The sequence below is a fragment of the Nansenia antarctica genome (assembly GCF_963989245.1).
Source record: "Nansenia antarctica genome assembly, chromosome: 17".
NCBI classification, from domain to species: Eukaryota; Metazoa; Chordata; class Actinopteri; order Argentiniformes; family Microstomatidae; genus Nansenia; species Nansenia antarctica.
The window spans coordinates 12,487,172-12,507,659 of NC_137687.1; the positions used below are offsets into that span (position 1 = coordinate 12,487,172).

Here is a 20,488-nt window from a genome sequence, read left to right on the forward strand (position 1 = left end):
TTGACCAATTAATGAATACATTTTGGCAGATGAAGTTGTTCTCTTACACCAAACTAAACACTATTTAAACGTCAATGTATTGTTTTTGTTTCTCACCAATTATTTGTCATTTTACTGACTATAATTGTCCATTCCTTTCAGAGGGTGCCTGATTCCCTCTGTCAATCTCATAGACCGTATGAAATCTCTAATGCTTTCTAGAGGAGAATGTACGCCAAACAAGGGAGAGATGATGATGATATTCCAGATGATTAAACACTTAATTTATTCATACTTTTCCAGGAAGTCACTCAATTAGATTGAGGCTTGTTTGATGTGTGAAATGAGCGTACAGTATCTGGGACATGATACCCAAGATGCTTTTCATGTAAGCTTGTTTGTGTAGAAGTGTCATCGTTCGATTGATGTTAATATTTTCTGAGTTCAACGTTTAAAAGATCCCCCCAAAAAACGTAAACCGGACTAAAAATACACTTAAATTCAGTAATGTGGTAGCCAAGATCATTTCTGTGAGAGATAGGAAAGGATTGAAGGAAATTGAAACTGCAACGGCTATAGGTTACTTTGCAGGATACAATTATTTTAACTCCAAATCTCTTCTTTTCTCTTTTAATTCATCTGAGATCTCCCTGTTTCTCCCCTCACGATTCTCTCCCTTTTATATCGGATTCCGTTTGTTTCTCTGTGTCGCCCATTAAAGCAAGCCTAGAAGTGGCAACAATCCTCGTGACCTTGCATAATCATTTGGTTTAGAAAGAGGTGCTTTTTCTCGAAAGATGATCTTGCTGACAATGGGGGCAAAATAACGAGCATCGGCTGCCACTCGCAACTTCAAAACTCCATCGTCTAATGGGGTGGAGGAAAAGATTGGTTTGGAGGAGAGAGTTTTTCTAATAAGGTGGGAAAGAGGGAAGAACTGAGGGAGGGGAAAGAGAAACTGACGGTGACATCAATACTCAGGCAGTCTCTTGTCGAGCTGTGTCTTTTTTGGGGGGGTTCTCTCCTCTCTTGTCTCCCAGTGCTTTCCAATCTGTTTCGTGTGGGCAGGCACGCCACTCCTTTCTCAGTGTTGATTCGACAAAGATCATCGCAAAGGGTCTCCGCTCCCCCCGTTCGCAGACAACTACACCTGTCGGAGGGTTCCAAGCCGACTCGGCAGATGAGAGAAGCTTGCTGAGACTGTTGCGAGCGTAAGCTGCCGCGGCCCACACCCCACTCCCAGCATGCCTTGCCCCTGGCACATCACCTCCCTGGCCCAGCGGAGGCGTTGCCACGGAGACCCTCTCATTATTCACTTTGACGGAGCCGCGTGGTCTGACGGTAAGCCCCGGGCTTGTTTGCTGGGCCCAGAGCAGATGTTTGAAACTGCACTCATGGCACTGATATGGTAATGCAATACAGAGGGATACAGGATACTGTGCTGCAGTTTTCGAAAAAACAAAGGCAGAGCAAATTGGCGAGCTCGCCACTTTTTACTCACATGGCGGGGTGTACAGAGGGTGGTTGATGTAATACCCGAGCCAGGACGTGAAGCCCCAGTAAAAGGCACAGCCCTACGAAGGAGGAAGAGAGGTAGTTCGTTTTTAATTAAATTGATATTCTCAGTGCTGTTTTTCCTCTCCTCTCCCCTGAGCTGGAATAAAAATGGGAGGAAAGGGCCTATTAAAGCACCTCACACATCAGCCCTGTGTCGGCGTACCAATCTGCATAGCTTGCTTGAGTACGGGATCATTCACCCACGCTTCCTTTTTGATTGAGTGATGCGGGACGGTACATGAAGCCAATGCGCTTCCCTTTGGTCCTTGGGCTCCTTGTGAAGAGACAGCACAAGCCTGTCGCTAAAAGAGCCCCAAAAATTCTCTCTCCCACATGCAATGAGGATTTTTAGACACATTTTTACCTCGTCAACCTTCCCGTCGTTCTGCATAGAAAGCAGGATAAGCACAGGTCCTCTCTAAAGCCAGGTTCATTCCTGTGAATCTGGTACAGTAGCCTGCAAACCAACCGTATCAGCACCTTGCACACTCACAGATAAGGGTAGTCGGCAAAAAAAGAAAGGAGATGCATATGTTTACCGTCATATTTTGTGCTGCATCAAGGGAAAAAAAATAAACATGAGAGGACACAAAAATTACTGACCTTCAAGATTCTAGAGCAGCTGTGTGAACTCAACAGACGTTCGCTTAGATAACACTGTTGGAACATCTAACCTGCAGTGTGTCAACTTTGAGAAAATGTCAAGAGATGTACAGTATACTTTCATAAGACAATTTCCAACACAAATTCTGTGTTCTCAGACCAGAAATTATTGTTGAAATGAACAACATTGTTCAACCAATATACAATAACCATGACTTATGTGTCCAATCTTGAACCTCGTAAATGAATGTGGATATGTTGTTTCTTAACACCTTGATTTTAATTCACTCAATGCATATGTTTTTGCAACAATGATGACTGCTCTGTAACAACAACGCTCATTTCCATAAAGTTAAATCCCCCACATGAAACAAGCATAACAATCTTTATTGGGTACTTTATTGTTTAGTGGCAAACAATGTCTCACAATTCCTTTCTTTAGTCTGTGTCATACCCAGTGTGGGGGGAAAGTATTTTTGTTTTTTTCATGTAGCTTTAAAATTTTAATGTGGCCTTTTGGCACTTATCAGAACTCAGGAGGATACTTTGGGGACTCACAGTCGTTAGCTCTACTGTCTCTAGTCTCTCGGCACAACTCACGGTCTTGGCAAAACAAACAATCAAATTATAGCCCATGCAAATGGACATCCCAGTGAGCGTGACGGTTGCCCACGGTAACCAGGGTCTCTCTGTCTCTCTGGCCTGTGAGTGTGTGGATGTGGTGGAGGTACACTGCAAAAAGTAAGATTAAATATCTTAAACCAAGGCGATATACTGTATGCTTGTTTTTTTTGTCAGACTACACTAATTTAAAGATATATATTACTTGTTTTAAGAACATTTTGGCAAGTTTTCTTGTCCCTTCAGCAGATAATTGTGCTTATTTTAAGTAATATTCCCTCATTTTATTGCTTTTTTTTCTTGTTTTTGAGAGCTGATTTTTGCAGTGTAGGGAGCTTCCATTGCTCCAAAGTTAAACATGACACGTTTCTGCACATTTTAAAGCAAGGTTTATTTTTATTTTTATTGTTATGAGTTTTTAAATGATAAAAACAAAAAAAGGAAAAAGGGCCCTGTGCAAACGTTTGGGAACCCTTTTGGATTATTCTTTGTTACCTTTTGAGAAGATGTTTACTAAGGTCAAGGTAAGATCTGGAAGACCAAGAAAAAGATAGAATAGCCCGAGATCTGGTGAGAAATGTTCAAAAGAACCCACACGTCACTGCAAAAGAGCTGCAAAAAAGAGTAGCAGACACCGGTCTAGTTGTTCACAGGACAACAATACAGCGTACCTTGAACAACAAAGACCTACATGGCAGAGTTGCCAGAAAGAAGCCTTTCCTACGACCTCAACACAAAATTAAGCATTTGAAGTATGCAAAAGAAAACCTTGAGAAAACTGAAGCCTATTGGAACAATGTGCTTTGGACTGACAAAACCAAAATGTAACTTTTTGGCCTTAATCAAAGAAGGTATGTTTGGAGAAGAAAGGGAGAAGCCTGTGTAGAGAAGAACACATTGTCAACTGTTAAGCATGGAGGTGGATCCATTACGCTTTGGGGTTGTGTAGCAGCTGGGGGCACAGGCAATATTGTGCGGGTGGAAGGAAGAATGGATTCCACCAAATATCAAGATATTCTAGAGGCTAATTTTCGAAGGTCAGTCCAGAAATTGAAGTTGAAGAGAAGTTGGGTATTCCAGCAAGACAATGACCCGAAGCATACCTCAAAATCAACCATGAAGTACCTCCAAGAAAAGACGGATGAAGGTTTTGGAATGGCCATCACAGTCCCCAGAGATCTCAAACATGCCAAGCATGCAAGAAGGCCGAAGGATATTTCTGAGCTAGAGGTGTTCTGCCAGGAAGAATGGGGAAAAAAGAATTGAAAGACTCTTAGCTGGCTACAGGAAGCGTTTGCAAGCTGTTATAGTTGGCCGAGGAGGTGTTACAAAGTACTAGCTGACAGGGTTCCCAAACTTTTGCACAAGGCCTTTTTCCTTGTTTTATTATTTTGAAACTGTAAAAAGTTAGAAATAAAAATTTATCTTGCTTTAAAATGTAATGAAATGTGTCATGTTTAACTTTGTACCATTTAGAAGTAAGATTTGCTTCTTTTCACTTAGATATTAATTGTAAAAGGCATTTTGACTAGGGGTGCCCAAATATTTGCACCCCACTGTATATATAATTCTGGTGTGATTCTTGTATGTTTTCAGATTTTTCTTTTTTTCATCTGGACATACGCTAGTGCTCTCTACTCCCTCCTCTCTCTACTCCCTCCTCTCTCTACTCTCTCCTCTCTCTACTCCCTCCTCTCTCTACTCTCTCCTCTCTCCTCTATCTACTCCCTCCTCTCTCTACTCTCTCCTCTCTCCTCTATCTACTCCCTCCTCTCTCTACTCTCTCCTCTCTCTCCTCTCTCCTCTATCTACTCCCTCCTCTCTCTACTCTCTCCTCTCTCTACTCCCTCCTCTCTCTACTCTCTCCTCTCTCTACTCCCTCCTCTCTCTACTCCCTCCTCTCTCTACTCCCTCCTCTCTCTACTCCCTCCTCTCTCTCCTCTCTCCTCTCTCTACTCCCTCCTCTCTCTACTCCCTCCTCTCTCTACTCTCTCCTCTCTCTACTCTCTCCTCTCTCTACTCTCTCCTCTCTCTACTCTCTCCTCTCTCTACTCTCTCCTCTCTCTACTCTCTCCTCTCTCTACTCCCTCCTCTCTCTACTCCCTCCTCTCTCTACTCCCTCCTCTCTCTACTCCCTCCTCTCTCTACTCCCTCCTCTCTCTACTCTCTCCTCTCTCTACTCCCTCCTCTCTCTACTCTCTCCTCTCTCTACTCTCTCCTCTCTCTACTCTCTCTACTCCCTCCTCTCTCTACTCTCTCCTCTCTCTACTCTCTCCTCTCTCTACTCTCTCCTCTCTCTACTCTCTCCTCTCTCTACTCCCTCCTCTCTCTACTCCCTCCTCTCTCTACTCCCTCCTCTCTCTACTCCCTCCTCTCTCTACTCCCTCCTCTCTCTACTCTCTCCTCTCTCTACTCCCTCCTCTCTCTACTCCCTCCTCTCTCTACTCCCTCCTCTCTCTACTCCCTCCTCTCTCTACTCCCTCCTCTCTCTACTCCCTCCTCTCTCTACTCTCTCCTCTCTCTACTCCCTCCTCTCTCTACTCCCTCCTCTCTCTACTCCCTCCTCTCTCTACTCCCTCCTCTCTCTACTCCCTCCTCTCTCTACTCCCTCCTCTCTCTCCTCTCTCCTCTCTCTACTCCCTCCTCTCTCTACTCCCTCCTCTCTCTCCTCTCTCTACTCCCTCCTCTCTCTCCTCTCTCCTCTCTCTACTCCCTCCTCTCTCTACTCCCTCCTCTCTCTACTCCCTCCTCTCTCTACTCCCTCCTCTCTCTACTCTCTCCTCTCTCTCCTCTCTCTACTCCCTCCTCTCTCTCCTCTCTCTACTCCCTCCTCTCTCTACTCCCTCCTCTCTCTACTCTCTCCTCTCTCTACTCCCTCCTCTCTCTACTCCCTCCTCTCTCTCCTCTCTCTACTCCCTCCTCTCTCTCCTCTCTCCTCTCTCTACTCTCTCCTCTCTCTCCTCTCTCCTCTCTCTACTCCCTCCTCTCTCTACTCTCTCCTCTCTCTACTCCCTCCTCTCTCTACTCTCTCCTCTCTCTACTCCCTCCTCTCTCTACTCCCTCCTCTCTCTACTCCCTCCTCTCTCTACTCCCTCCTCTCTCTCCTCTCTCTACTCCCTCCTCTCTCTACTCCCTCCTCTCTCTACTCCCTCCTCTCTCTACTCTCTCCTCTCTCTACTCCCTCCTCTCTCTCCTCTCTCCTCTCTCTACTCCCTCCTCTCTCTACTCTCTCCTCTCTCTACTCTCTCCTCTCTCTACTCTCTCCTCTCTCTACTCCCTCCTCTCTCTACTCCCTCCTCTCTCTACTCCCTCCTCTCTCTACTCCCTCCTCTCTCTACTCTCTCCTCTCTCTACTCCCTCCTCTCTCTACTCTCTCCTCTCTCTACTCCCTCCTCTCTCTACTCTCTCCTCTCTCTACTCTCTCCTCTCTCTACTCCCTCCTCTCTCTACTCTCTCCTCTCTCTACTCTCTCCTCTCTCTACTCTCTCCTCTCTCTACTCTCTCCTCTCTCTACTCCCTCCTCTCTCTACTCTCTCCTCTCTCTACTCCCTCCTCTCTCTACTCTCTCCTCTCTCTACTCTCTCCTCTCTCTACTCCCTCCTCTCTCTACTCTCTCCTCTCTCTACTCCCTCCTCTCTCTACTCTCTCCTCTCTCTACTCTCTCCTCTCTCTACTCTCTCCTCTCTCTACTCTCTCCTCTCTCTACTCCCTCCTCTCTCTACTCTCTCCTCTCTCTACTCTCTCCTCTCTCCTCTCTCTACTCCCTCCTCTCTCTACTCTCTCCTCTCTCTACTCCCTCCTCTCTCTACTCTCTCCTCTCTCTACTCCCTCCTCTCTCTACTCTCTACTCTCTCTACTCTCTCCTCTCTCTACTCCCTCCTCTCTCTACTCTCTCCTCTCTCCTCCCTTCAGTGGTCTTATCCAACACACCGTTGCCAATATAGTGTGCCAAAGGGCAGGGAACGGATGGTGTGGAGAGAGTGCCTCGCCTCCAAAAAGAGGCTTTTGCTTTAAACCCTACTCCCCTGTGAATACTTTAATCCTAGTCTATTTTGAGTCACTAAGACTCATGTTAATTGTGCCTAGGTGCATTGTGCCTCTGCCCTCGGAATGACTGAAGTATTCCTGTTAATCGTCAGCCACCATTGGGAGACTGTAGACACATTGTACATTCAGATTAATAACGGGGAAAGGATCCGTGTTTTACCTTTAGCAAGTTTCCTACTGGTGTGTATCCATCAGACAGCTTATGAACAAACAAGGTCTCCAGCAGGCGCTTCAGGTAGTGGAGAGAGTGGCAGAAGCAGGCCAAGCTTACAGACACAGGCAAACAGGAGAAACAAACATAATGGTCGTTTGTCAGAATGTATGGCCGTCAGGTGCCACTGTCATGCTCTGGTTTACATAGAGTAAAGTACATAGAGTGTGTGTGTGTGTGTGTGTGTGTGTGTGTGTGTGTGTGTGTGTGGGTGTGGGTGTGTGTGTGTGTGTGTGTGTGTGTGTGTGTGTGTGTGTGTGTGTGTGTGTGTGTGTGTGTGTGGGTGTGTGTGTGTGTGGGGGTGTGGGTGTGGGTGTGGGTGTGGGTGTGTGTGTGTGTGTGTGTGTGTGGGTGTGTAATAATCTTGGAGTATATAAGGAGTGAATATAGTATATATTTGGTTTCTATTTAAAAGATAAGAATATGTTTGGTACTCACTGCACAACTTGATTGCAACGTCTATTTACAGCATCATCATATATGCTTGCCAGACGGAAATAAAACACAAGGTAGATCAGGAGGGGTCCAATATATTGGGTCAGAAATACCTGCATTGATGAGAAAACAAATAGGCATTACTTGTGATGTCACTTTCACCTCCTTTTAAGTTCTTGATTATCTTTCCTACAGTACCACTCCTGGTCTTCGAGACCCACAGTCTGTGCTTGCTTTGCCTCTAGCCCTGCACTATAACATGTGATTAATCAAACCAACTAGTTATATAGCACACTCTGGGAGTCTCCACAACAAAGGATTCAACAGCACAGTCTTTGACTTAAGAAAAAAAAACAATTCTAAAGAGAACTTGTTCTCGTTTCTGTTGTGTTCTGGCGTGTTGGTAATTACCGTGCTCCAGCCAACTTGACGGCCCAGATCAAAGGAATAGATGGATAGGAGCGAGGAGGCTGCGACGGTTCTTAGTACACAATCATCTTTAAGGAGAGGGCCATCTGGAGAGAGGGAGGGAGGGAGGGAGAAAAATAAAGTGAGAGGGATAGAAGCCACGGCATTTATGTAGTCTTGGTAAACAAACAATCTGCTTGAACCCAGAGGACAGGTACAATCTGAAGCACTTTGGTGAGTCATCATCCACAATGCAACAATTTAGTATCAATTTAAATGTCATATTAGCCACTTTGGGCAAAGAGAAAGTGATATTTGGAACTTCCTGTGGTTTGTGTGCCTGAAATGCTACTTTACCCACTTTTGGGGGATAAAGTGATAGCAACTTACTGTTAGCTTTGTGGCAATGTTTTTATGTATTTTTTTCTTTCATGTTGCCTCTCTGTGATTAGGGGGCGGCTGTGGCACAGGAGGTAGAGCAGGCGTCTAATGATCGCAAGGTCGGCAGATTGGCGGTTCGAACCCCGGCTGGACACATGTCGAGGTGTCCTTGGGCAAGACACTGAACCCCAAATTGCTCCCAATGAGCGGGCCGGCACCTTGCATGGTAGCTTGCCGCCATCGGTGTGCGAATGGGTGAATGAGAGGCCATTGTAAGGTGCTTTGGAATAAGGCGCTATATAAGTCAGTCCATTTATTTAAAGTTTTTGAAATTTCAATCACTTTCAATCAACCATGAGCCCTCTACCTAATCTACCTTGTGTTTTATTTCCAACTGGAAAGTGTATAATGATGCTGTAAATAGACGTCGCAATCAATTTGTACAGTGGGTACCAAACATATTTTTTATTTAAAATAAAAATACAACTAGATTATTCACTCCTTATATACTACAAGCCCTTTATTAAAGCAGTGGAACCTACATTTCAGTTTAGGGGATAGAACCTCACTTGTGTGAGGGGATTAAGACCGTGTTATGAAATGTTTTATCTATTTACTTCTTACATTGTTTCTCTACTTTTATTGTATTTTATCTTCACCTTCTTTTTACTGTTTTATCTACTTCCCCAGCTTTTATATTCATTTTATGCTTGTATATGTTTTTAATATTCACGTCATGTTTTTATCCCTGTTGTAAAGCACTTTGAGCTGCATTTCTTGTATGAAAGGTGCTATATAAATAAAGCTTTACTTATTTACAAGAGTATTACATTTTATACACATTACAACATTTTAGTCAAACGAACGCTCATTAGCAGCAACTGGTACTAACACATACACATACACGCACACACCCTCCGACACACATGTACACAAAAGACCCCCCCCCCACAAACATGCACAACCACACACTCATACGCAAGATCCACACACCAACATTACCTCCCCCCCATCCCCAAAATATTGAGCCTCCCCGATGGGATCAGCTGGTATTCTGGATTCAGGATGTGGAAGGGGGGTGTGATACTGTCTTCAACAACTGCTTAAAGACGGTGTCCTCAAGGGGCGCTTAGGTGGCGTAGCGGGTTAAGCGCTGACCATGTAACCGCAGGGTCCCCGGTTCGATTCCGGCCGGGGACCTATCCTGCATGTCATCCCTCTTCCCTCTCTCACCCATCCTTCCTGTCTAAATCTTCACTGTATCTGTCAATAAAAAAGAAAAATATGAGTGGGACTGCCCCACTCAGAAAAAATAACTTAAATAACTCAAATGCCTCCTGAGGAGAGGACGGGGGAGAAGCCTGCCTATGATTTCTCTAGTCGTCTTGGTCAGTCGCAGACTTTGGGGTGTACGATCAGATTGACAAACCAGGTTACAATGCCATAGCATAGGATTGACTCAGTGGTGGTCCTATAGAAAAGGAGCATGACGTTCATTGTTGACTTCATAGACTGCGCAGGAAGTGCAGGCGTTGTCGAACGGACGCCCCCCTTGCTGATGGTGTGAGTGTCAGAGAGTTGCTGTTGACACGTGCCTGTTGTACCTGTGTGTTGATCTGGAACGTGTGGTACAACCTTCACGTTCACGGGTTCACGTTCAGCTGCCTCAGCTTCTCCAGGAGGACATGTGGTCCAATAAACATGAGCTGGTCATAATGCTACTGGACTTTCACAGTATTTTAGGACAACATGCATTGTGATGCTGACTGCATCATCTGTGTCTGTTTTCTCTTGGTAGGCAAAATGAAAGAGGTCTGAGAATTTCTGAACATCGGTACATACGTTTCCTGTTATGAATTCCTTCCATTATTTCCTCACAATAGATAATAGTTAATGCGACCGGCGTCCAAAGGCGTTTTGAATCCACCATTATGTTTGTGGCGACTCAATTTATGACTTCAAGTATCCCTTAATGGAGATAAATAACTCAAAATGGCTGAAATATTCGTTTACAAACATGACTGTTTATAAATAAATAAAAAGCCAATCCAGTACAGTTAATTTATTCATTGCATCTTTGGGCATGAATGGCAAAGCTGTGAAGTAAGAGCAAATACAATATTCCTGTTCCAAATCAGTATAATCTATTTCATCTGTGGCTAAAGTGTTTGGCAAATGCAGTAAATCTGTAGAACAATATATCAGGTCTCATGGTAATGGATTTCTTTTGTGGGAATTTGAGAAATCCTTTCAAAAATATGTTTACAGACTATAGTCTCAACTGTTTTGAAAAATGTTAATAATATATAATATTCAGAAAAGGTTTTCTCTTTTTGTAAAATAATAATAATAATAATATAAATAATATATGCCATTTAGCTGACACTTCCAGTCCAAAGCGACTTACATTGCAGTGAGTGCATACATTTCCAGTATATATGGTCCCAGCGGGACTCGAACCCACAAACTCACGCACCGTGCTCTACCAACTGAGCCACAGAGGACCAATATAGATGCATTGCTAGATTGCATTATTTTGCAAAGTAAAAGAATCAAAACCCTAAATGACCCCTACTGCCTGTAGCCTACAAAATATTTCATTTCCATGTCGATGGAGATGCGATGTCCCCAGATTTAATCCACAAGAATATTTGGTGGGCACATTACATTACAGTGACCTTTATGCACCGATGCCACCTAGACAGCCCCAATCTGCTGGCTCTATCGGTGGTCTCGCAGAGATATTATTCTGTGTGGCCTAAGTTCGTCCTCCCTCTGCTATTGTTGGATAGAGGGGACAGCTGGGATGACATTCCGAAGCAGCTGCAAGGGTTCCATTATAGTTGCCCCCGGCAACTCTGCCATATTCCCTCCATCAGTGTAACCACGACGATGAGGTTCTCTGGGAGCCGACCTGGAGCTTGGCCTTGTCTCTAGACCAATCTGTTTTTTCGGCGTACACACTAATACACACACACACACATACTCATCCAGTCATACACACACACACACACACACACACACACACACACACACACACACACACACACACAAACGCCGCAGTGCCATCTGGACATACAGCTTAATGACGGTCACCGGAGAGCTGGAGTGGTGGGTGATTGACAGGAGGCAGGTGTATTGAGTGGCGGGTTGTCTCCCCACACAAAAGAACGTAGATGACAGAGGCGGTGGCGTGATGACAGAGAGTCAGAGGCGTGAGCGTAGAGGTTTATTTGGCCCGAGCGGAGAGCAACAGAACACTTGACCCAGCGTGGCTCTCAAAGTCTGAGTGTTTCCTGTTGAAATGGCTATGATGATGGAAAGTGTCGAGATTGATACAGAAACTTTGCCGAGCAAACCTATACTCTGTTTTGGTGGAGGGATGGCTACGGCCATCAAGTTTTGTTTGTGGGTGATTTGAAATACTGTCATGACTGCTCAACGTGATTATACGTGTTTACCCCCTCCAGTCTGACTGACATGATGGATTCTGCTCACTTTAGGAATTCTGTGTGATTTCAGGTGTGTATTTCCATTGTTAATATGTATGCCAATAATTATGCTTCCTCATCTTTCTAAGTGTGATTAACCACCAACATTTCAAGAAGTTAAAGAGTAAAAAAATGTCTACGGGAAAGCGTGCAAAGTAGACTACGCACTTTGGGAAATAAAAATACATTTTGTGTAGTCGAGTATTTCACAGAATATAAAACCCTATGCCCAGCTAGCTGACACAGCAGTAGTCCTGATATGTTTGCTGTATTCTAGGGGAATAATGCTGCGTCTATATTCATTCCGTATTGCCCCAGTCCCTTGCAGAACGAATCTTTTTGAAGTCATGTAATTATATGCTTTGTGTTGTATTGAAACAGCTTTTTCCCACCAATCATTGTTCTGTAGGGCAAATGATTAGGCTGTTGATGACACACCATGTACAGTATGTGTCTCAGCAATTAGCTCAGTTAAATTGAAAGGTGCATGACGAGTCTAATTTCGAATAAGGCTGTTTCATGATGTCCTTTTCAACTCACTGAATTGTGCGCATTTGTTTTATTTTCATTTCTCTCTCTTCCAAGAAAGACAAAACAGCCCAGCAGCACAGCATGACTTGGCAGAAACATACAGTGCATCTAGAAGATAAATAGAGGTTGACTGCGAGTTAGAAAAAATGTCTATTAAATAATGTAAGGAATTATTCAGGCATCTGTTGGGGCACCATATGGGCCAACCTGCTAATGAGTTTGATGGACCTTTTAATAACCATCCCTATCTGCTCACATCATAACAGTTAGGAGAGGTGTGGGTGTACTGAGCCAATGGATGGAAATAATAGTTCACAGTGTAGTTTACATCTGTGTTTAGGTAAATATACATATATATGGTAGACGGTACAGAAGTTTAATGTTATCCCATCTGCCAATAAAAAACAGATGCTCCTACACAACCTCTAAACGTTGCATCAACACAACCTCTAAGTAACGCCGACAGTATACAGTAGAGTATACAGTACAGTATACAGTATTCTGCTTGAGTGTCCCAATTTAAATGCTTTCAGTGTTTTACTTACTGGGGCTAGTCCGAAGTCCTGTCCTTGACGGGTATCTGTCAGGACCTGAATGACACAAAGCAGAAACATCTTTATGTCAGATCCGGTTGTGCAAGAATATCTTCTGGGGATTATATTGGGTTATATTGTTATTGTGTCTTGTGTTTTTCATGTTCAGTGATTGAAACTCCAAAAACAATTTAGCCCTCTATATTCAATACCCGAACATTCATCTTTCTGCATAGTAAGCACTAATAGTGTAGCCTGATTGAAAATGTATCGGTACTGCAAATCAGTTTTTCTGTGCTGCGGGGTGCTACCCTGCCTGAGATTATTAGGACGTATCAGTTATTACAAGGGGCGAGATGCTGTTTTGATATGTTTACAGAGCAAGATAAAATGACTAGGGCAGATTATAAATGACAAAAATGCCTCTCCTCTGGCTGAACGGCCGAATCTACGGTTTGCTCATTATTGGCAATTGGCAGAGAGTAAAAAGACAAATAGAGTGAAGAGAAGACAATTGAAATATAATAGGCAAGAGGTTTGGGGAAATCAATAGCACGGGATAAAAAATGTTCATCAAGTTGACTCAATTCCAAAGTAGCTTTTACGTTTTGAAAGTTGTATAGACATATGTAGGCCTACTGATTAACTCATGTCTTGCTGACTGTGTCTGAACAAAACCAATGCAATCATGTAGGGGATCAGTATGGGAATAATAATGATAGCTACAGTAGCTGAACGACCTTTCCACAGTCGATCCTGTCAGGAGTTATGTCTATTATTCAACAAATAGTGAACGTCTAGAAAATACTATATTGTCCTTCTTGTACTGTATCAACATACTCTCATACAATCTCATGTTTAAGCGACATGTTTGCCCCCTCTTAGCTTTAATGAAATGTGATGATTGACATTTCCAAAAGGCTTCCAAAGCAGCAGTCAGCCTCTAAAAGGCCCAGGTATCCAGGCTCGAGAGTTGGCTCCCAGAACGCCCTTCAACGGTGAAGGTGTGGATGTTAAACCCAGATTAGAGCTCCCTCCTGCTGTCAGCAAACATCAACAGCATAGATGTGGCCTGTCCCTCCCCTGGAACGCCGTATGAATGTTGTGCCGTAGATCATTTCCTTTCTTGCTGTGTTGTCACGCCACCTGTGTTTCACACCACCTGTGTTTCACACCGCCTGTGACGCCGGGGCCAACGACATTTCTCAGCACGTCGCCCATGCTGAGGTGAACGCTGTCACTCACGTCGAGGAGATCTGAACAGCTGATCACCGGCTCTCTCTCTTCTTCTCCGTGCTCAGAGAACGAATACGGATATGAACAGTTGGCAGTAAAGAATTTTCCTGCTAGAAACCAACCGGCACCCTCTTGTTTACAGGTATGCTCGGTCATTAAGCGGGTTGTAAATAGCTCTGTCTCCTGTTGTCATAGGCGCATAACGACGGCCCCCTCTCCCATCATGCAGTGCTGCGTTGATTGATGAATGTCGGCCTTGACAGCCACGCTCAGGGGGAGATAGACAATTAGAGGTGCGGCTAGAGGACCAGACCTCACCCCTGCAAATCGGCACCACCCCCCCCCCCCCCCCCCAAATTCTCAGACGGCCTAGGGGGAAATTAATTGATGAGTCCACGCACGGTTACATGGTTTCCATGGAAACGTGAGATGTAAGACTTTTGGCTTTACTGTCAGCCCTAGAGAGGGGGGGGGGGGGAGCTGTAGCACTACAGAGGCATCAGAAGTGGAAGTGGAGTCATCCGCCTCACAAGTGTTACATCTTATTACTTCCCCGGTATAACTCCCTATGCAATATCCCATTCAATACTCATTAGCTACTCTGCGCTAATCATTTGATGAGGCACAGGACTGTGGCAAGGAGGATATTATGTCAGAGTATTATGGTGGTTCTTTGTGTATACCAACAAAAATGACATGTTTGCAATATTTGTTTGGATATTTTGTCATTGCACTTCAGCTCTTGCACTGCTTCGTTGCTTTTGGTTTTTTAAGTATTCCATTAGACATATTGAAGAAAATCGGAGTCATAAAACGTGACGAATTTAGGAGAGAGTGTGATGGTGATTTGTGATGAGAAAATTATTGATTTGAGATGCATTCCTATGGATACTCTATTACTGTCCCCCAGTGGTCAAAGGCATAATCACTCAAGGAGGTTATTTCAATGTTATGTTTTCTGTGGTGTCTCATATTGATATGAGTGACCCCTATATACAGTATTTAGGGTTATGGTTATGGTTAACCCTTAACCATAACCCTATATATATAGGGGTCACTATATACACACACCACTCATAACATTTGCTCTAACTTATAGTTTATTTCAGTTGTGCTCGATGACACATGAATGGGCTATCTCATATTTCATCTTTAAATGACATTTTGCATGACCAACATTTGATTTCAAGGGTTTTCAAGTAGATACAGTCACAAGTCACAAGTTTGGACGCAAAATTCTCATTCAATGGTTGTCTTTATTTTTATTATTGTTTACTACATAATTCCATATGTATTCTTTCATAGTTTTGATGTCTTCAGTATTAATCTACAATGTAGAACATAATATATTAAGAAAGAAAGAAAAACCATTGAATGAGAAGGTGTGTCCAAACGTGTGACTGGTACTGTATGATAATGAGTATTAGCCACGCCCCCTTTGAAAACTCGGACAAACAAACAACGCTCGCTCAAATTCTTCACTGACAGTGACTGAATGACATTCAATGACTTACAATGGCGGGAGTTCAAATTTCTGATTTACCACAGCAAGTAATAGACATGTTTTTTTAAAGATGACAAGAATATTTCGTCTAGAAGCTTTTCACCCTCAGATATTAGCGAGTTGTTTGTCCGAGTTTTCTGCCTGTAGTGACTTTTGCTGTGATATGATTGGACACTTTCTATTTTGGGGCGTGGCTTAGCAATTAGGTCCATTGTTTTCTCGTACGTGACCGTGTTTTGCGTGCGTAACAGTCGTGGCAACATCAGTTACAGAAGGATATGAGGAATTAACCTGCTTTACCCCTGTGACTCCTTTTTCCGCTGACTCAGACTAGATTCAATTACCTCTCGAATATATACATCCATCTTTTAACGCGCTGCAATCTACATATTTGAGCGTCTTCGATATTACAGATGGGACGCGAAGAGAAAAGTGATTCCCCTTTTAAAGACCCATACTTACATGCTTTATGAAATCTATTTTTCAGGTCGAGAACAGTTGACGAGGGATGCACCTGTGGAAAGGAGATGAAAAGTGATTAAGTGGCGACCTTCATTTATTGCTGCGAAAACCAGGGGCCCCGAAGTGATTTATGGCTGTCAAGGCTCGTCCTAATTTCAGGCTGGGTGACACACGAATGCTAGCATGAATCGTGCTTCAGGCACTGACAGGAGAGTTGCAGAGCTATCTCCTTCTCCCCTCCCCCTCCCCCCTCCCCCTCCTCTCGTCCCCCCTCTCTCCTCCTCCCCGTCTTCCTCTCTCTTAGTGACTGTCAGAGTACCGGATTGAAGATTGTCAAGCAGGGAGAGGCTCACACATCTCCATTCAATATCAATGCCCTCTAAGAAGAAGTGTTCCCAGAAAAAAAATGACATAATCTTTTAAAAATGTTCTTCCCTCCACCTCTTCCATCCTCGACTGAACAAAGAACCGTTAGACCATTAGATGCGCGCACACACACACGCACACACACACACACACACACACACACTGTCAATCACACAAACACAGACACACTCACGCGCACACACACACACATTCTCACACACCGAGACACACACTATGTACACACAAAAAAAAATACTTTCTTGATCCAGGCCTGGTTTGGTAGATATCTCCCCATCCTGGTAGTTGAGTTGAGAAGGGAAAGTACCGGTAGACTTCTAATGTCACCCATAGCATCACCTTGGCTTCTCTATGGGGAGGGCTGCAGAGAGGGGAACGGGACACAGTTGGGATTCTACCGATCTCTGGCCTCAGGACAGATGGCACACTCGGACCCGTCGCACAGGCTAACGAGCTGGCTCTGCCAAGTGGCTTAGGGCGCGGGGTACACAGGTCATGTTGCTCAATCAAGGCCGCGGCCCCGGCATGTCAAAGAGGTGAGCCAGCCCCAGCTGCCAAGTTGGCCGTAGTGACTCTAACAATGGTTGCTATGCCAAGACTAGGACTGGCCAAAGACTGTTCTTCTCTCTCACTCTCTTTGCAGAAAGACTAGCAGTATTGTATTGTCTGCAGTGGTGGTTTATTAAGTCCGATTTCCCAGAGGGTCAGAGTGGAATATGAAGTGAGTGAAACATTAGGATTGTTGATCCATTTCATAATGTCTAACATCTCCGTTGTACATGGTACAGATACCATCTGAATGCACAATGCAATAACAATAAAATGTAGGTAGCTGATTAAGTGAGTGAAAGTCAAAATAACATTGTTAGTTTTCTAACAAGAAGAGAATTACCTGTCATTAGACAGGAAGAAAGTGTTATGTGTTGTCCTCTGTTTTCTAAGGTAAGCTACTGTAAAATACTTGCTATTCTTATAAAAAACCCAGCCTTAGATGTGAGTTATCCCTGAGATCCCACTAATGGCATCAGGGTTAGCATCAGGGTTAGCATCAGGGTTAGAATCCGCAGCAGTGCTCTAATCGTCTCTGTCGGAGTGTGTCACAATAATAAGCGCAATAATTGTTTCTCTTTATTGTATCTGCTCTCCTAGCACATGCACTTTAAATCTAAAGAGTGTGTCATTTTCAATACGTAATAATAATAGACTTCTTTCAATACACTTAAACAGTGTGTTACTACAACAGTAGTTACTATGGTAACGAGAGTGGCAACTTCCCCACTTCTTGTAGGGCAAGCGTGAAATGTGGACCAGTCAATGCTCCAAAACAACACAAATATCTCACTCATAATAGCCTCATTCTAATTAATTAAAGATTAAAGATTGATCACAGTCTAAAATGTGTTATTTTTAATCTACTCTCCCAGGTGCCATTTGGTATAAATATGTGTGCTGCTAGATATGCGGAACCTTGTTTTTTCCATAAGAAGTCTGGAAAAGATCAGTCACATCTTCCTGGCTATTGATTCAGACTCCCAGCCGTATGTGCTTCCACTCAGCCAGGTCTGTGGAAAGGAGTCTGGAATCTCAAATATTGGTCTACTAGACTGAGACAGTATCCGCCTGGGGACCTAATTTGTTAGGTTTACAGGTGTAAAGAAGGAGGTAAAAGACAGCGAGGAAGTAAAAATAAATGAACGGTGTACCCAAAGGTAGACTGACAGGGCTGAACGCCTGTGACGTGTGTTATTGATGTATCGAATGACTTTTTTTTACCATACTGTCATGGTGTTATACGTCTAGTGTAAGTAGTAGAGTGGTCATAGTTTTTAGATTGCAGTCATAGTTTTCAAAGTTTTTTGGATTGTTCTGCCTCACTGTCAATGCTTTGCACCTTGACAGTGACGTGTTCAAAGGACTTTTAGATCCATTGATTGCTATGCACAATCGGTCCATTGACCGACTTAATGAAGGATTTTTGTTCCTCAAATCAAAGACCTTGAGGTGTGTGTGTGTCTGTGTGGGTGTGTGTGTGTGTGTGTGTGTGTGTGTGTGTGTCTGTGTCTGTGTCTGTGTCTGTGTGTGTGTCTGTGTCTGTGTCTGTGTCTGTGTCTGTGTGTCTGTGTGTCTGTGTCTGCGTGTGTGTGTGTGTGTGTGTGTGTGTGTGTGTGTGTGTCTGTCTGTGTGTGTGTGTGTGTGTGCGTGTCTGTGTGTCTGTGTGTGTGTGTGTGTCTGTGTGTGTGCGTGCGTGCGTGCGTTTCTGCGTGTCTGTGCTTGTGTCTGTGAGTGTGACTGAGTGTGGGTCTAGTACCTATTACCAAGCTCCAGTTTCTACATGATGCTGTTACCAGGCAGTGTGCGAGTAAAGTAGCTGTGTCATAACTGTGTTCTGCAACTGATGTCCTGGAGCAATAGGTTGAACCGTAGCAATTCCAGTAATTGTGTGCGTAGGCTACAGTACGGTGTGAGGTTGCTTCATACCGCTATCTCAAGTCTACAGTACACAGTCTGGGTAGAGAGAGACTGTGCATCTGAAGAGAGCCTCTGCCCTGGTATGTAATGAAACAGTGCCATCTATGGAGAGCATGTGCCTGCCTCACCAGGGCACTCTTACTGTACTGTATGTTTACAAAATGGGAAACTAAATTAATGCATTCAGTACATGGCACATAATGAGACTTGAGTCTTGACAATTGTGTCAGCACTATCTCACACTATCAGTGTGTTATTACTGACTGTTTGATGAACATGAACATACACTACTATGGGAATCCAAACGACCCAAAACAACAGTGGAATAATAGATCATTGTCATTTTGGACATAATACTCTACACACGTATATAAAAAGGATGTTAACCTACATGTATCTTACTCATATGCCGCAGATTTCCTTGATCTTCTAAAGAATCCTTAAGGGAGAACAAAGATGCACCCCCCCCCAATAGTAAACAAATCCATGCGTCTCTAATACAGCCTGAGCCCTTGTTGCTTGGTGAAATATTCAGCTGACCGATGAAAGCGCTCTGATATGCCAGGTTCGGGGGGCTCTCAATCATACTTACTGTTACTGTGAAGCCCATCAGCCCCAAGCAATATTGTAGCCACCTCAGGATTCATAAATCCTCTCCTCAGTAATACCTACCTACCCAATGGCCTTTCCAGCTTACCGGTACTGAAGCCTTGGGACACATACAGGTGATGTCGATTAATTCTGATCGAATAAGGCTTGCTAATTTGAAATATGCTTTTGGGTGTAAAAGCGCCATTTTTAGCCATCCTAATTGTTCACTGAAGGATTGCTGAAAACAAAATAGCGGTATCGTCTTACATAATACAATGTATACTGTCTGTGTAAGCTTGAGGTTTCAATTCATTTGGTTTTCATTCAACGCTATCCTTGTTACCTTTTGAGCTTCTGTCTTCGCTTTGCATCTCTAAATATTTTCTGAGGGGGACTGAGTTAACTTGTTCTTTATGTCGTTAAATGTATATAACAGAAACCAGTGTGTGTATAATATCCCATTTGCAAAATCTCCAAGGTTTGTGTCCACATCAAAACGTTTTGTAATTCAGTACACTACTTACTGATAATGGCAACCTGACATTGTCCACCCTCCAGCCATTGTAAACTCTGGAACTAACTTTAGCCTTTCATCAACCACAGGTCTGGATGAGTAAGAGTGAACGAGACAGTGTGTCCATCAGATCACAATGGCCTTGCACATCTGATTCTCTGATTGTCATCTCCACGGGTGCTCTTCAAGGCTGAGGCACTGAGGTGGCAAGGGAATAACTAAAGAGGGGTTAGCTGTTATGCTAATGCAAGGGTGTCACAAGAAAACTCTTCTCGAAAGTCACCTTTCCAACAGGGAATTTCACAATTTCCTCCTCTTGCAGACAATCCTAATAGTCCCCCAGTCACTGTAGCTTTCAAGCATTGTCATGTTCTGGGTTTTGTAAAGATGAAAATGAGTACATGGATGACATCTTTGCCAGCTTAAGACGACTCTTTCAGAAATCTAACTTGCCCAATTACACAACTGCACAATATCCAACTCGCCTATTCACTTTCTAGTTAATATGATTATATCATCTCAATGAATTGC

At 43.7% G+C, this 20,488-nt stretch overlaps 1 protein-coding gene across 1 annotated transcript in view; it reads right to left on the minus strand.

Annotated features, from left to right (window-relative positions):
• LOC308172384 (trans-2,3-enoyl-CoA reductase-like) overlaps positions 1-20,488 on the minus strand; it is a gene marked incomplete at both ends in the record, with an annotated part of 32,705 nt that overhangs the window by 5,452 nt on the left and 6,765 nt on the right. Inside the window, 6 exons of the mRNA XM_080547296.1 lie at positions 1,481-1,553; positions 6,968-7,073; positions 7,457-7,566; positions 7,865-7,968; positions 12,810-12,854; positions 16,000-16,051. Of these exons, the coding sequence (XP_080403422.1) occupies positions 1,481-1,553; positions 6,968-7,073; positions 7,457-7,566; positions 7,865-7,968; positions 12,810-12,854; positions 16,000-16,051 (490 nt within the window). The remainder of the gene's footprint in view (positions 1-1,480; positions 1,554-6,967; positions 7,074-7,456; positions 7,567-7,864; positions 7,969-12,809; positions 12,855-15,999; positions 16,052-20,488) is intronic.